Raw genomic sequence first — 16,108 nt, forward strand, 5'->3', positions numbered from 1 at the left:
TATACCACATATTTCCATTTGTGTAAAGAAGACTTATGTGTGTGTGTACATGTGAATATGCCGAAGGGTTTACAGTGATGACCTGGGGAGGGGAGGTTCAACAGGTTGGGGGAACAGAGGCATAGAATGACCTTTATCTCTCTTTGTACCCTCCTGAGGTGTTCAGATTATTTACAATTAGTGTGTATTACTTCTGTAATAATGATAATCATGCTCATTTAAAACAGCTGAAAGAGCAAAGATCTGCCCTTATCTCTGTTTCATGACTTCAGTCTTTTAAAAAATACGCTACTTTACAATTGGTAAGAACTTCTTAAGCTCAGAATGTGTTTATTCTATAGTAGCAAGCTGACCTTTTAAGAGGCACATTATGGAATTTAAAGCCTGAGTAAATGTTGTTTTCTAACTGTTTTATCAACATTTTCAGCAATGTCTTCAATGATCAGAAATCAAGAAAAGAGGATACAGAAAGTGAAAGACCAGGAAAAAATGTTACTAAAATGATACATTGCTTGCCTATTTACAGAGAGGTGATGCCCAATTAATTGTGGTGTTACGTATAATTAGTGCCCTGTGTACTTTTTTCTTTTTATGTGAAAATTTAATAAAAGATACCCTATCCTGTAAACTATTTTGAAACAAACTATTCTTGAATGCTCTCACAGTAAAACTTCAAGCAGTACTAGCCAGATGTGAAAGTGTTCATACCTTGTAGGTGTTAATTTGTGCTAATACCAGTGTGTTGGAATAACTACGTGTTTTACGTTATCTTTACTGGTGCTGAGGCAATAGTCCTTTTCTTTTTTTTCAGCTTAAAAACTGCTTTCACATGAAAGTGAAAGATGGGGTATCATGCCCAGAAGGACAAACTCCAAGGTACTGACAGGGATTCCTTTTGTGACCCTGAACTCACTGTTCTGTCAATATCAGTGAATGTAATCACACAACAAAACATTGGGGCCCCTGATGAAAACTTTTGGAAAAGTTTCTTTTTTTACATATTAATAACTATAAAGAAAGAAAGAAAAAGTTTATTATTCTTTAGCCAGTTGGTATCTTCTGCAGATTGAATGGATTCAGTCTGCCTTAATTAGATTTTAATAAATTAGTGGCATTTGTATGTGGTGTGTTTTCCAGCACCAATAACCAATTCTCTGTGGACACCAACTGGGTGTCTGTGAGTCACTTCAGTTCTGACACTGCCTGGAGTTAGTGTCAGAGTCTCCAGACTTAAGGGCTCAGTCCCACAAGACTGCCCCCAGGTCCCAGGCCACCTGTACTTTTTGACTGGCTACAAACTGGGGGTTCCCACACCCCCCTCTAAAGTTTCAATAACTTGCTAGAAATGATCACAGAACTCAGGAAAGTGCTTTACTTACTATTACAGTTTATTATAAAGGCTATAACTCAGGACCAGCCAAATGGAAGAGATGCACAGAGCAAGGTAAGGGGTGGTGCTGTGGAGCTTCCATGCCCTTGATTTGCTCTCCAACTGGAAGCTCATTAAATCTCATCATTTAAGGGTCTTTGTGGAGCTTCATCTCCAGGCCCCTCCCCATCCCGGAGCTCAGCCTGTGGAGCTGAAAGTCACAAGCTTCCAACCACTTGGTCTTTCTGGTGACCAGTCCTAGCCGGAGGCTATCTAGGGGCCCACCTAAGTCACCTCACTGGCAGAAACTCAGGGTGACCTAAAGGGCTTTATTATGAATAACAAAAGGCACTCCTGTCTCTCAGGAAATGCCAAGGGGTTGAGGAGCTCTGTGCCAGGAACCAAGGACAGAAACGAAATATATTTATTATACTACAGGATGTCAACCAAATAAAAGGAGACCAGAAGAACAGATACAGAAATGTTTCAGTTGTGCCAAAGACAACAGGAACAATGTCACAGAAGCCAGCCTGCCCCCAGAAGTCTGTACTTCTGTTCTGTAGTACAGATGTCACTGAGAAACTGCTGCCCAGCCAGAGGCTGTTCCCCAGCCCCCCTCGCCTCCACCTGCATGTGGCCACCTGACCAGGTCTCACTAGAGGCACATGAACACAGCAGTACTTGGAACTTTCTGGCCTAAAGTTTTAGTAAGCGTGGTGTCTTTCCTTACTTTATTTCTCCTTCCACCAGCTGGTTACAGAGGACAGCGATGGCTAGGGGGACAGGAGAGCCATGGGACAGGAGCCTGGGTGGCAATGGGCAAGGAAAACCGCCCTCCTGCCAGGAACAGCCCTGCTGCTGTTGCCACCGCGTGACATGGAGGTGTCTGTGACAGCAGGTAGCGTTCGGCCTAACCACTGCGGGTAATAAGCTAAGTAGGACCCAAGTCCTCCCCCAGCCCTCCTATTCCTCACTCTAAGCACGTCCAATTTTAAATAATGAGTTTTTAAAATATGAAGTTTAGTATTATATGTATCTCTTAAATCAATTGGCTTTACTGAAAGATTTTTATTTCATCAGGTAATGATAAAATGACTAGTGAGAACTTTAAACAGATTTCTATTGTGAATTGCTTTACCTAACAGATATGCTTGGGCATTCTGTGCAGCAGTGGTAAATGTCTTCTGGAGACCTCACTGGCAGAATATAAAATTCATTATGAAGTAGGTAAGAAGTATATGTGAATTTAACATTAAAAATACTATGAGCCAAAAACAGTTCTTTACGCACTTTCTAACACTTTTCCAGTTGGGTTTATGCTCTTTTCAACAAAGACCATCTGTCACCAGGACTAAACATTGTTTTGCCAATAAATGTTACACTTATTAAAAGGTTTTTTTAAATGTAGAATTAATTTTCAAGTACAGGCATCCCTCCACAGGTAAAGTTTTAAAATAAATACTCAAACTTTTTCTCTAAAAGAAGGAGAAAAGCAGACTTCTATGCCTCTTAATGTCTGCTTTTTTTCTGTGTCTTTAGTGGAGAAAATTTTATTTTACATCTAACTGTTATGGTACTAAGATTTATACAAATAATTCAGACATTTAATAAAGATATTAAAACTCAGGTTTTATTATTTTTTCAGTTATAATGGCAAAGTTTAAATGTTTATTTCTTCCTAGAGCAAAGATGTACTTCTGTATCACTGTTCTGTTACAATTTTGTTACTCAAGACAGCTTCTGGCATGAAAGGAGAAGGAGGAGGGTGAAACAATCGCTATAGAACAGCCGTGTGTCAGCCCAGATCTAGTGTGAGAGAGGGGCAGTGGGAGAGGTGGTCCTACGAGGCCCCACGAGTACATGACGGTGCATCCCACCCTGCAGTCAGGCTGGCCTGTACCTCCCAGCCCTCGAAGAGGTGTCATTCAGGCCGCCTTGCTTAGCCTACACCTTAACCCCCGTCCTTTTCTCTTTCTCTTGGGCTGCTCCCTCTGGCACATTCTGATTAGGCCCCTTGTCTCTACACCAGCCTTCGATCATTAAGACAAGAATATACTTGCTACCTTCAAACCATCTGTGGCAGGTAAAATCAAGCAAAAACATTGGGAAGTCTTAATACATTCCTCATATCCTTACTAATTACATCTAGTGACCAGATATTTTCTAATAACGGTTCCATATGGTGTTAACTACTTTTAAATATAAAATGTGTATGCAGCAGAGAGTGTTTCTCCAGCTGTATCAATAGGAAATCAGCTCTTTTTGAATGAGGCTTGTTTCACTTCCCTAGTTTAAGGATCTCCCAAAAGCTCAAGCCTAAATCCTGTGCAGCTGGTTAGTTTCTGTGGTTCCTGACCAGTGCACATCTGAAGCTTAGCCAGCCACTCCCCAAGACGACCAAGCCCTAAAGAAATGATGGATCAGCATAAACCCATCCATCGATACCACAGGGAAAAAAAGTCCAGGCTCACTGGAAGCATTATCTACACATGAGACAAAAGCCACTAGCAAATTTGAAACAACTCTGATGGCTAGGTTTGGAGCTACATTTCCTTTATTTTAAATTATTCAGGGTGCTCCACAACCTTAGCCTCTTCCACTTTCTGCAACAGCCTCTTCAGTACTTCGCAGACTGCATCAGTGAATCCCCCACCACTTGTGAAGCACTTTATCCTCATGGCCAGTCTCTAAGAATCTATTGTTGCATTCTTCCCAACGACTAACTTCCCCATTCTCTACCACCACGAACTTCCATTCTACCACTGTGTCTGCTGGCAGGGACACAGAACGAGACCAGAGCCCATCCTTGCTACCCTGGAGTGGGATGTAAGCCTTCCACCTCCCAAGACTCTCATGGTCTCCAGTTATTGCAATGAACTGCACACCAGCATTTGTGATATAATGGACCTGGAACCTGATGCTAACCTGCCGAGACTCTGCAGACACTGCTACTGCCCTTTTTGGTTTCACACCCACTTCCTGACCTCTCGCTTCCATAAGAGTGCTTCTGCCATAGTCCTTTCCCTGGTTAGAGCTTAACACTGGAGCCTCAGGACTGCCTCCCAGACCAACATCTCCCCAAGATGAGTGCCGGGACATCATCTCCCAGTCCTCATGGTCAGCCCGGGCCTGACTGTCCAGCTGTGCAAGGTTCATGTCTTCTTTTGCTCTGTCCAGGAACAGGTTGCTAGAAGGCAGCTTCTCTGCCGAATGTGGAGCTGCTTTAGCAGATGTCTTTTGGCCTTCTTGGAATCCCTGTTCTCCTGTGGGAGATCCAAGGCTTTTATGTCTTGATACATTAGAGTGACTTTGAGCATTACCAGTCCCTGAGGTAGCTAGAGATTCTGAGTCTGGAAACTGTCCAGAAGGAACATGCGCTCTTGACTTGTCCCAGTTACCACCTTCTCCAGAAGGACTCTGCAGTCTCCATGCTGCTGCTTGCAGGTCACCAGGGCCTTTGGTCTCAGAAACCAAACGTCCATTGCTTTCTTGAAGATGCTCTAAAAAAAAATAATAATAATAATAATAATGAAAAATATAATAATGTTAGGCAGTTCATGTGAGAAAGAATCAAGTTAGGCTGAGAAAATATGTTTAGTTATTAAAGACTTTGCTACTAACTTATCTGCAGTTCACAGACTGTCTCTATTAAAATCAAGTACTTAACTACCTAGTATGGCCACAACACTGTGCTCTAAGAATACACATGCATATCCCATAATAAAATGCACGTCCAAGAGTGTCAGTATACCAGCACAAGAGTGTAAATGAGGTGGCAAGCTGGAGAAGCGGAAGTGTAACCCTGTCACGGTCCTGGATCTCCGCAGTCCAGGCCACACTGGCGTGCAACCAAGTCAAGTTTGGCTCCTATCATCAAAAAATGTTGTCCAGCCTGTGTGGCGAAGAGCTGATGGTTACTCTGTAAACCAGAAGAGTACACTCGTACCCCCAGGAACTACATGCAGGTCAGGGACTGGCTCTCACAGGTGCGGGCAGATTAGCTGCAGCTGTCACTGTGGGAGAATTCAAAGGACAGCAGTGCGTCCCTGGGCCAGAAATGGCGGTGAGGGTCAGGGAGAGGGCTGGATTCTCCCTGCCAATCCCATGTGCATCAGAAACTTCTTCAGCTTTTTATATCCCCTCCCATTGTATACTTTAAAAATACATATTCTTAAGAGTACACAATCCAAGCTCCCTAAAGACTCAGTTTCCTTTTTGGCCACCTCCTTGATGGTCCAAATAGCTCTCTGTAAGATGGAAATCTCCACAACCATACAATCAGTATAGATGGGGGTTTGGGGTGGGAACAGGGAAGTTTTGTTTAATTTTGTCTCTTTCTAATGGTGGAGTTGGAAGTAAGACATAAAAATTACTGAGTTTCCCATCTTTCAACCTACAACATGAGGCTGGCTTTCACAAAAAAGAAGATAAATGGGATCTGTGCTCATCCAAAACCAGTCGCAGGAAAGGCACACATGAACACCACTCCACTAAAAGTTTGCAGATGTCATTTTCACCACTGGACTAGCATTCAGGCATGGGCAGCTCGCCCAGGGAGGGCACTGGAAAGTAAGGTTTTCTGTCAGTGCACTTTGCCCAGCATGCAGGGTCTAAAATATAGAGATGAAAACCTAGATATCAGTTCTACTCATCGGAGTCGGGTCCTCTATTAAGCACCCCTATTAAGTGTGCCTCTTCCCTGGGGTTTCAGACAACCCTGCACCGTCCGGGGTGAGCATGGGGGAGGCCCGACGGCTCTGATACGGGCGGCCAGCGCGCAGCCCCAGGGCCTCAGCCGAGGCCTTCATGGCCAGAGTCCAACCTGAACTTTGCCTCCCTGACAGAAGCGTCCAGATAGTGGGAGGTGCTCACTGCTCCAGTGTTCCCGAACGTGGCTCTTCCATGGGGTGAGGGATGGGAAGACATGAGGCTGTGGGACTGGGACTGAGACAGGGTCCCTGTCGGGCCAGAAATTGGAGAGGGTCGTAGGTCCCCTAGACCTAAGCACTCCTTTCCAAAGGCCCTGAAGGGGTGCTGCCGCTGCAGCTGCCCGCACTGCACCAAGCGCCGCCAAGCGGAGGAGCCCATCCCCGCTGGAGGGGCCGGTGCAAGTCCTCAGGGGCGGGCGCCGAGGGCAGCGACTCAGCGGGGCGCGGCCCTTGGACGCAGCGCCAGGGCATCTCCAGGGCCTCGATGGAGGGCGAGAACCCCGCCCGGCGCGTGCGCACCAGCCAGGGGAAATGCGGGCCGCGGAGAGGAAGCTAGTCCTTGGGAATGGGCCGCTAGGAAAGCTCCAGGTGTGCCTTTTCCTCCCTCAGTGAACTTCACAGCCCCCCTGGCAGATCTGCCCCTCGAGACACGGGGAGGAAGAATACCTGGTTTGGTGACCAGCTCCCGCCTAGAAGGTCCAGGGCTCAGACCGCCGCCGCCACCCTTATCGCCTCCCGGAGCCGCAGCCTCCCCTGGAGAGGCGTCCTTCCCCCGCTCCGCGTCCCCCTCCTTTCCCGTGTCCCGCAGCAGCCAAACGAAAAGCGCTCCGGCCAGACCCCCTCCAACCAGCAGGGCGGACCAGACGGCGCCCATGGCTGAGAGGCCGCAGCTGCGGGAGACGACGGCGACCGAGACGGGGGCTCAGGTCACGCAGGCGGAGCCACACCTACCCAGCCCGCTCCAGCCTTTTACGGTCCCGGGCGGCGGGGGCTCCCGCTCGGAGCCCAGCCCTCCGCGACTAGGACTCAACTTTCCCAGCCCCGCCCAGCTTCCCGCCCCGAGGCTGCAGCCTCAGGCTCCAGCTGGGCGGACGCACGAGCGCCCTCCTTCTCCAATATTTTCCTTCCCGATTCTGCCAGTCGCCGGCGGCCTGGAGTATCGGGCGCCCTGTTTCAGGTGCGTCCCGCGAGCGGAAAGAACCCAAGGGCGCAACGGCTCCGCCGCGCAAACCCGCACCTGCCCCGCTGCCTTACCCCTTCCCGCTCCAGCTGCCCGTCAGGTAGTCCCTGCCTGGGACTGCGCCAGGCACCTCGGCGCCTCCTCCTCTTCACAGACACTTAGATGTGGCGCGGTCGGATAGAGACCGAAGCTTCCAGAAACTTAGCGCAGAAGGGGCCGATATGTGTCGACCACATGGGGCTGCGGCTGGAGCTGGAGCTGGAGAGGCAGCCGGGCTGGATGGGATGGGGTAGACCAGGAGCACAGCGGGCGAAGTGGAGGCTGTGTTTGGCCTTCGGTTAGCTGCGCTTAGCTTCTGCAAGCTTCCGCCTCCTGCTGTAAAAGGAAAAGAATCAGACTAGGATCCTTCCATCTCTAAATGCCAGTCACCTCAGCCACATCCAGTCGACCTCTTTTGGGATGCGTGGTTGTCACAAAATGCGCGCCCTCCTGACTGGACTGGATGTTACACAGAGGCAAGCTACTACGGATGGGTTTATCAATAAAAACTGCAACCATCTTTGCTAAGCGCTGTCAGTGTGCCAGGTGTTTAATGGTTGCGTTTAATTTGATCCCCACAAAACAACCCTGGAAACTAAGAATTATACACATTTCTTTCTTAATTCACTCCTCTACTGATCTGAAGGCTTCACACTCCAACGTCAAGCTAATGGTTCCCATATTTGTATCAGCAGAGTGAGACTTTTCCTTGACCTACACACTCCTACATCCAACTGCTACGGCCACAGCTGGCAAATATCCGCCTTGGAATAACAGCTAAAATAGCTCCTCTGGTAAGACAAATCGTTTAAATGTGCCCCATGCTCGACGGTACAGCAGCCCCTAAGGGGTGCAAGACCGGCCAGTAGACTTACTGGTGCTGGCGCCTTGGTGCAGGTCGCAGTCCCTACCATCAAGAGGCGGGGAGAGGGAAGATGGGAGAGGAGACCGCGCCAACTCAGCACCTCCTCCTGGTTGCTAATAGATGTCTCAAATCCAATTCACTCAAATCTGATGTCCCCAGACGGGCTACTTGCTCCGACTTCTTCATCTCGGAAAGTGGCAACCACATCCTTTCCCGTTCCTAAAAAAGTTGGAGTCGTTCTTGACTCTTCTTTTTACCCCCTCTCACAGTAGTCAGTAGCAAATTCTGCCACTCTTCAAAATATATTCAGAATTCTACTTCTCTCCACAGCGAGTGTCACCCTGGGCCTGCCACCATCATTTCTTACCTGGATTACTGCCGTCACCTTGCACAGCTCTCCCTGCTTCCACCTTTGAGCCCTTACATAGTTTCAAATAGCAATCTAAATAATCCTGTTGAAACACGCCCATTTTCTGGGCCTCTGCTCAAGACCCTTTAATTGCTCCACAACTCCTGGCAAAAACCTTTTAAGACTACAGGATCTGCCCCCAGGGTGTCTCTGAGCTCATCTCTCTCTCTCCCTTCTTCAGCCACCCTGGCTTCCTGCATAGAGTCATCCTTGCTGCCAAAATCCATCCATATACCTAACATCTCTGCTTCAGATCTTTACACAATGTCATCTGTCCTGTAAACCCTTCCCTGATAATCCCCATTTTAATTACAACCCCTACTCCCTATGCTTTACTTTCTCCTTAGAATTTAGGGCATCAATTCTAATACATTCTACTAATCTAATTCCACCACAGGTTTGTTCTACTTAATTTCTCTTTCCTCTCTTTGGAATGTAAACTACATGAAAGCAGAGTTTATTGTCCTTTGTTCTCTGCTGAATTTCTGGCACCTAGAACATTCCCAGAGTGGTCCCTCAAAAAGTACTGGTTGAGTAATTGAATTAAAAGCTTCATATATTCCCAGTCTGCAGCATTATTATCATCTTCTTTGTATAGATTCTACCTGCTTTTTTTTTAAGCACAATGTAGATGTTGCTTTTTTGTCAAGTAGATTTCATGTCTTACACTAATTAGGGAGTCAATGATGGGCTTTTTAAAAGACCGGTAGTTACTGACAACCACACATAGATCTCAATTCAAGCAGCCTTAAGATAACAAAACAAATCTTGAGATGAATATGAAAACAATGAAAAGTAATAGCAAAACTATCTTTAAGAAAATGAATGTCAGTATATAAAATAGCATTTCCTTTATGGACTCTGTCTTACTAATTGGTTCTTGTAAGACTACTGTAGATCTAATATTTTAACAGTCAAAATTTCGTTGAAAAATTTAGAATTATTCCATTTCCTTTTGTCAAAGTAAAACTTGATGTCATACATAGGCTGTCCTTAAATTTTACAAACTCTCAAGCCAATAGAGTGATTTTATATGAAAATCCTTGAACATTTTATTTCCTCACTGATAACTTCAGCTACTGCTTCATCCATCAAAATTTTTATCAATGTGCTAATGAATGAAATTCCAGAAGATGTATAAAGTCCTAGGATGCAAGTTCCACTACTCATTTCTGATACCTAGAAGGCTCTTAATGAAGGTTTATTATTGTTATCAATTGCTATTTCATTTATTAAAAATATAATTTAAAAAGACAATTCTTCCCAACTCTTCAGAATTCTTTTTGCATTGTATCAGATGTATCATGCAACATTTTTAAGGAACATTATTTATTTGGCTTTTCTAAACTTAAACGTCGACTCTGATTACTATGTTGCTGCTTTCAAAGGAAACTCCACTCACTGCCATATTTGTTAAAAGTCTACAGTCACACATTCTAAAAATATACTTATAGCATTAACAATACTGTGTTTATCACTATACAGTTGCAAAATAATGTTTTTGCCTCCGTGTGGAAGACCTTTGAGCCTAGGAAGGTGGGAACAACAACAACCAAAAAAAGCAGATTCAATAGGGACGAGGGAGGAAGATGGTAAGTCGGCTGAGATGGGTTCAATTTGAGATACTAGCAGGAAGTTGGGACTGGGGGTCTATACTTTAAGAAGAATATCAGGGCTGGAGATATTGGAAATCCCTCACAGGGAGGTTGCAGTTAAATCGTGGTAGAAATTAATATTCTGAGAGGAAATCAAGAATGAGCCTAACTTCAGCCCCTGGTATAATTTCAATAAAGATTGAAAGGCTGCCTCCATATTGCTGCTTATTCACAATTATGTCTTGGTGTTATATTTTAGGGGCCATAATATAATGGCTATTTTCTAATTGATTATTATTCTATTAAATAGAGTATAAATAGGTAGATACAGCTATGGATGGATATTTTAAAAATCTAAGCCCACAGGGGTCCCCAGGAAAAATAAGATGAATCTAGGTGATAAGGTATAACCTCTTCTTTTGTGCTTCGTCTGATTTCACTAGGCTTTGCACCCACATGTCAGATCAGCGTTCCCAGCACAGAAGCGCTGCACAGGACACCTCAGCTCAGACACCCTGTTCAGAAGCACTGAGCAGAACATCTCAAGATGGTGGTGGCACGGGCCATGCGCAGAGACGCTGGGCGGGCCCTGCGCTGTGGGGCGGCAGCAGTCCAGCTGCGCCTGCGCCGCACGAGAACTCCACCCCCTCCCCGCTGACTGACGGGATCCCTATAAAGCAGCCCCCCCTTGGACGGTCACGAATGAGAGCTTGTGCTCTAGAGCGGGAGCTCGTAGGCCTCTGTCTTCTGGTGGAAGAAGAACGCTTTCCTTTGCTGCTGAACTGGGCTGTTGGCTGGAGCGCACTGGGCAGGAGGACCCTCCCTGGGAGCCGACACTGCAGAGTGGGTAACATATATATTTATATAAACATTTTCCCCCTTTACCTTACACAAGAAGATTGCACACTCCTGGTGCGTTGTTTGCAGGGCTGGGGTGGGAGAGGATTAGAGCGAGAGGGAACGAAGAGTTGGGAAAAGAGAGACTCGGGAGACTTGTTTCCAAAGTCAGGTACAGAAAACCATGCGAGCGGGTGGTGGGGCGGCGGAACGGGGGTGTCGCCCAGCGGAGTTGGTGGGTAGAGGGCTGAGAAGAAAATGGCTGGATTCGGCCCGTATGCGGTCAGGGTGGCTCTGCGGCGTCTGTGGGGGTGGGCGCTCGATTTCGGAAGGCTGAGATGTGGACATGGTGAAGGCCAACGTTGAGTGAGCCCTCCCCTAAGAAATTTGGAGGCAAAAGGTAGGAGAGAAATTGTAGTGCCCCTTGAGAAGAGACAAGCCCAGGGGAAGCTCTTTCAGACCAAGAGCGGATGTGAGGAGACAGGAGGCCCCTCGTGGGGATTCCACGGGGAGGAGGAAGTGGAGGCGGTGAGGCTGAACACCAGCGGGAGGGGCGGCCTGGGATGAAAGGAGGGGAGGGGACAGGCATGAAGAAAAAAGAGGATGCCGTTAAGAAACACTTGGAGGTATAAATGGGGAGGAGTCAGGTTATCTACTGGCTAAGTGAGAGAGAGGAAATCCGGTTGAGGTTTTGAGGACAGCAGAGCAGGTAGGAAGGAAATGGCCTCGGGGAGAAAAGGTTGCCCTTGGGAGTCCTGTTGGTTCTTCCGTCAAAGGCCTGTTGCGTTCCTCCCTTCGTGTCATTCACAGTGTCCTTGCCCCCTATTCAGATGCCACTATCATCTTTGCACCTCCCTTGGCTCTGGCTGTGACCCTCTCTGCAACCACTCCTGGTTTAACCCTCCTCAAGTACAGCCCCGAGCAGGGCATCTCCTCCCTCTGCCCGATTAAATTCAACCCCATTTTAGCCTTCAGGGTCTCCAGGACACAGCCCAGCAACCTCTCCAGGCCTTTCTCTTCCACTTATCAGCACTCCAGCCAAACTGGGACTCCCGCGCTAGAGCCTTCACTTATTGGTCTAGACATTTTCCAAAAGGCACTTCCTTCCATGAGACTTTTCCCCAGCCCCCAATCCCACCCCCCCAACCCCCAAATTGATATGTCATTCTTCTCTTTGAACTCCGATTGCATTTTGTAACTCTCTTAGAGCAAACTATGAGGTTTTCTCTTATGGTATAATTATTTTTGTAGTGTATCCTTGCCCATATTAGATCATAAATCCCTTAAGGGCCAGAGTTTGTTTATTCTTTGTATTCCCCAGAATGCAAAGTCTGTTATGCAATAGGCCTTTTTATTGTCTTTGTTCATTGAATGCCTAATATACACAGGCCCTAAGCTAAGTGGTGTATAAGGATTATCTCATAAATTCCTGAGAGAACTGATTTGCCCAAGGTCATACAGCTGGTGAGTGACCAAACTGGGATTTGAACCCAGTGTGCTGACCTCCCAGGACTCATGGTTGAAACTCTAGCTACGCTGAATCCTAATGGCTATTAATCCAAATTTCAAAGCATGTATTTTAGAAGTGAGCATGCAAATTGATGTATGTGACACCAGAGAACCTCTGTGGTAGTATTCCAGCATTTACGGTGAATTACCGCCTTGCTCTTGGTTTGTAATTCCTCTCCACAAGCCCACACCTCATTTGGGAGATGTACTCACCAGCACCTGTCCGTTGCTGTCAAGCCTCTGGCTCCTGCTGCTCCACATAACATTAACCACAAGTCAAACCTTTCTGCAAAGCAGTCACATTGGAACTGCCCAGCTTCAGATTTCACAGAGACATTTTCTAATTGCAACCGTTTGCAAACCTCTGACTCATCTTAGTTCCAGAATAGACTCAAGGCTGAGATCTCTTACACTGAATGATGAAACCTTTACAGCAAAGGAAAATCTGTGTTAGGAGAAAGAGCTAACTGTACAGAGAAAAATAAAGTTAGATTACTACTTTGTACCATGTAAATTGATGGACTCCAGATGTAATGAAGTCCTAAATGTAAACGGTAAAAGTACAGAGCTAATAGAGCAAAATCCAGGAGACTATCACTGTGATATTGCATAACACAGGAGGCCAAAACACTTCTTGACCTCGTCAAAACAAGGCTATCTGGTGAATGAGGTTGCTGTAGACAAAGTTAGCAGATAGATCCATAGCGGGAGCAGATTTTTGTGTTGTTAAAACCGACAAGGCATTAATATGTAGATATAAGATGAACTCACACAAATTGATCAAAAAAAAAAAAAAGACATGAAGTCCAATATAAAATGAAGATGAGATGCTTTTCCCAGGTGCCTAGAACAATGCCTGGAACATAATAGGCACTCAGGATTGTTTTTTCTTTAATATATGAATGGCTAGTAAAAAGGAGCAGAAATGTTCAAATTCACTGGTAGTCAGATAAATGCAGATTAAAACAATGATACTACACCATTTTACATCCACCAGAAAGGCAAATATGAGAAAGATCTGATGCTGCTGATGGGAGAGTAAGGAGGTACAATCTGGAGAACAATCTGAAAGAATTTTGTGAAATTAAGTTATGCATATACCCCAGGACCCAGCAGTCCCACTCCTGAACGTGTAGAGCCCAGAGAAAATTTTGCACAAGACTGTAAGCAGACACGTGGTGTTATTTGGGGCAACAGTACATTCAAGGCCACCAAACTGCCCATCATGAAATAGTATGTAAAATGTGATGGATGCCTATGAAATACTGTGAGGTAGATAGAGCAATGAACTGGATCTACACACAGTAATGTAATTAAATCTTAAATACATGTTGGTAATTAAAAGGTAAGAAACAAGATTTCTAGTACAATAACATTTATATACATTGAAAATACATATGCATTCATAATAACACTACTTAGGTTTCAAGGGTACATGATTAAGACCAGTTCTTAAACAGATTAAAGAGAATGTCTTTGTTGGGCACAAGGGTAGGAATGGGCTTTGGAATAAGGGGGAAACGAGTGAATGAGTAAATAACCAGAGGAGGGAGGGCCTTCCACAGACCAGTGAGGGTAATAGCTCTGAACTAGGACTTCTCAGACCGAGGTGTGCAGAGGAAGCATTGCCAACATTCCCAAGGGGAGATTCCTACTCAGCAGGTCTGGGGTGGGGCCTGGGATTCTGCTTTTTCTAAGAAGCTGCCAGTTAATACTGATGCTGCTGGTATGTAGACCTCACTTTAAGCGGCAAGGAGACTAAGGAGTAAGGTTAGCTCAGATCTGGAAGCTTTAAAGAGAACAGGAGGAAGGAAGGAGGTGATCAGGAAGGGAAAAAGGGAAATCGTTTTTAAGAGTGGTGTTGGGGGCATCCAGAGCCGGGCAGCAGGTCTGCAGCACACAGAGGGGAAGAGGCAGGAGGCACTGTCTTCTTCTCCTGGTCAGTCATGCCAGGCCATGCCGCACACACCGGTGGTGTTTCCCTCACTAGAGTGCAAGCTCACGAGGGCAGAGGGTGTACAGGTTCCTCCTAGTGTCCTGCATAGTCAGGTACTGAATGAATGAATGAATATCAGGAATGGTGAAGCACCAAGAGTGTATTACCAAAACATAAGTGGTAAATGTCCAGAACATAATTTGTTTAAGAATTGGCAGTTATCTTCTTGAGGGAGAGTGAGGTAGATTATAAAAGGACATACCTAAGCAAAACCAGGGTGAGGGCAAAATTTGAGGTGACCTTTATTCCTTGTTTCTTGTCTTTTTCCTCTTTTCAGTATTATTCTTTTTTGTTGTGGAAGCATAGTTCATTTTAAATGTTGTGTTAGTTTCTGGTGTACAGCATAATGGTCAGTTATACATATATATTCCTTTTCATATTCTTTTCCATTATAGGTTATTACAAGATATTGAATATAGTTCCCTGTGCTGTACAGTAGGACTTTGTTGTTTATCAATTTTATATATAGTAGTGTGTATCTGCAAATCTCGGAATCCCAATTTACCCCTCCCTCCATTTTCCCTTTGGTAACCCTAAGTTTCTTTTCTATGTCTGAGTCTATTTCTATTTTGTAAATAAAAATTCATTTGTGTCATTTTTTTAGATTCCACATATAAGTGATATCATATGACATTTGTCTTTCTCTGTCTGACTTACTTTACTTAGTATGGTAATCTCAGTATTATTCTTTAATTGCTCCCTGATCACACCTACCACCCGACCATGGCATTATAAGTATTGTTATCCGTTCAAATGTGTCAGAAAAAAAGCTGATGTGTCACCAATACCTTAGGGTTAATTTACTTGATATTTTAAAATCTAGAGGGGAAACGAACTAAAAGAATGGATTTCAAATGGAAGCATTTCGTACACTGGGCACCTGCGTGGGAATGGCTTTGAGGAAGCAGGGCTCCTCCAGCCCTCCATACCAGAGTGTGCAGGACCCCCTGTTGTGCTCATAGACAGTGGGTCCTATACATGCACCATTGCTCGTGCCCTGGAGCAAAGTGGGCTACGTCACAAAGAAGTACAACAGACCAGAATCACTTCTTAAATGGGCAAGGTCACCTGTAATAAAAAAAAAAATACAAATTAAGATACCAGTTTTTGTCTATCAAGTTGGCAAATTTTTTTTAAGAGAAAACTAATATTGGCAAAAATGCTAAGAAAAAGTACACATATTGAACTTGTGAATGTGGGAAAAGATACAGACTTTTTGGATGGCAATTTGGCTATCCAAAACCTTAAAAAATAAATAAATAAACAACTTCGTGTGTGTGTGTGTGTGTGTGTTTACATACGTACATACATAAATACTTTTTTGACAAGAATTTCAAAGTCTGGGAATTTTGAGTGAATAGAGGTCAGGGATGCTGCTAAACATTCTATAATGCGCAGACAGCCCCTCACAACAAAGAATAATTCTGTCCAAAATATCAATAGTGCTGAGGTTGAAAAACTGCCGTATAGCGTGTGATCCAAGAAAAGGCAAGGAGGAAGCCCAATGCCTTTTATAACCTAGTCTTGGCAATCACACATCACCTCTTCTGCCACATTCTATTCATAAGAAGGAAGCAACTAAGTGCAGACGACCTTCAAG

General features: G+C 45.2%; 2 protein-coding genes across 11 annotated transcripts in view; one reads left to right on the top strand and one right to left on the bottom strand.

The window, feature by feature from the left end:
* Positions 1 to 650, top strand: part of CCDC158 (coiled-coil domain containing 158) — a 69,724-nt gene extending 69,074 nt beyond the window's left edge. For 5 of the 10 annotated variants that reach the window (XM_032457608.1, XM_032457592.1, XM_032457622.1 and 2 more), the window contains one exon: positions 428 to 650. In XM_032457608.1, coding sequence (XP_032313499.1) covers positions 428 to 545 — 118 coding nt within the window. In that variant the 3' untranslated portion in view covers positions 546 to 650. The remainder of the gene's footprint in view (positions 1 to 427) is intronic. The other 5 variants (XM_032457568.1, XM_032457557.1, XM_032457584.1 and 2 more) reach the window with 2 other exon arrangements.
* A 2,327-nt stretch (positions 651 to 2,977) lies between these two features.
* On the bottom strand, positions 2,978 to 7,079 carry STBD1 (starch binding domain 1). Its single transcript, XM_032457635.1, has 2 exons — positions 6,745 to 7,079; positions 2,978 to 4,869 (listed from the first exon to the last, which is right to left on the bottom strand). Exons 1-2 carry the CDS (start codon positions 6,950 to 6,952, stop codon positions 4,007 to 4,009), a joined length of 1,071 nt encoding a protein of 356 aa, XP_032313526.1. The 5' UTR covers positions 6,953 to 7,079; the 3' UTR covers positions 2,978 to 4,006.
* Positions 7,080 to 16,108: the final 9,029 nt, after the last annotated feature.

The sequence above is a fragment of the Camelus ferus genome, chromosome 2 (assembly GCF_009834535.1).
Source record: "Camelus ferus isolate YT-003-E chromosome 2, BCGSAC_Cfer_1.0, whole genome shotgun sequence".
NCBI classification, from domain to species: Eukaryota; Metazoa; Chordata; class Mammalia; order Artiodactyla; family Camelidae; genus Camelus; species Camelus ferus.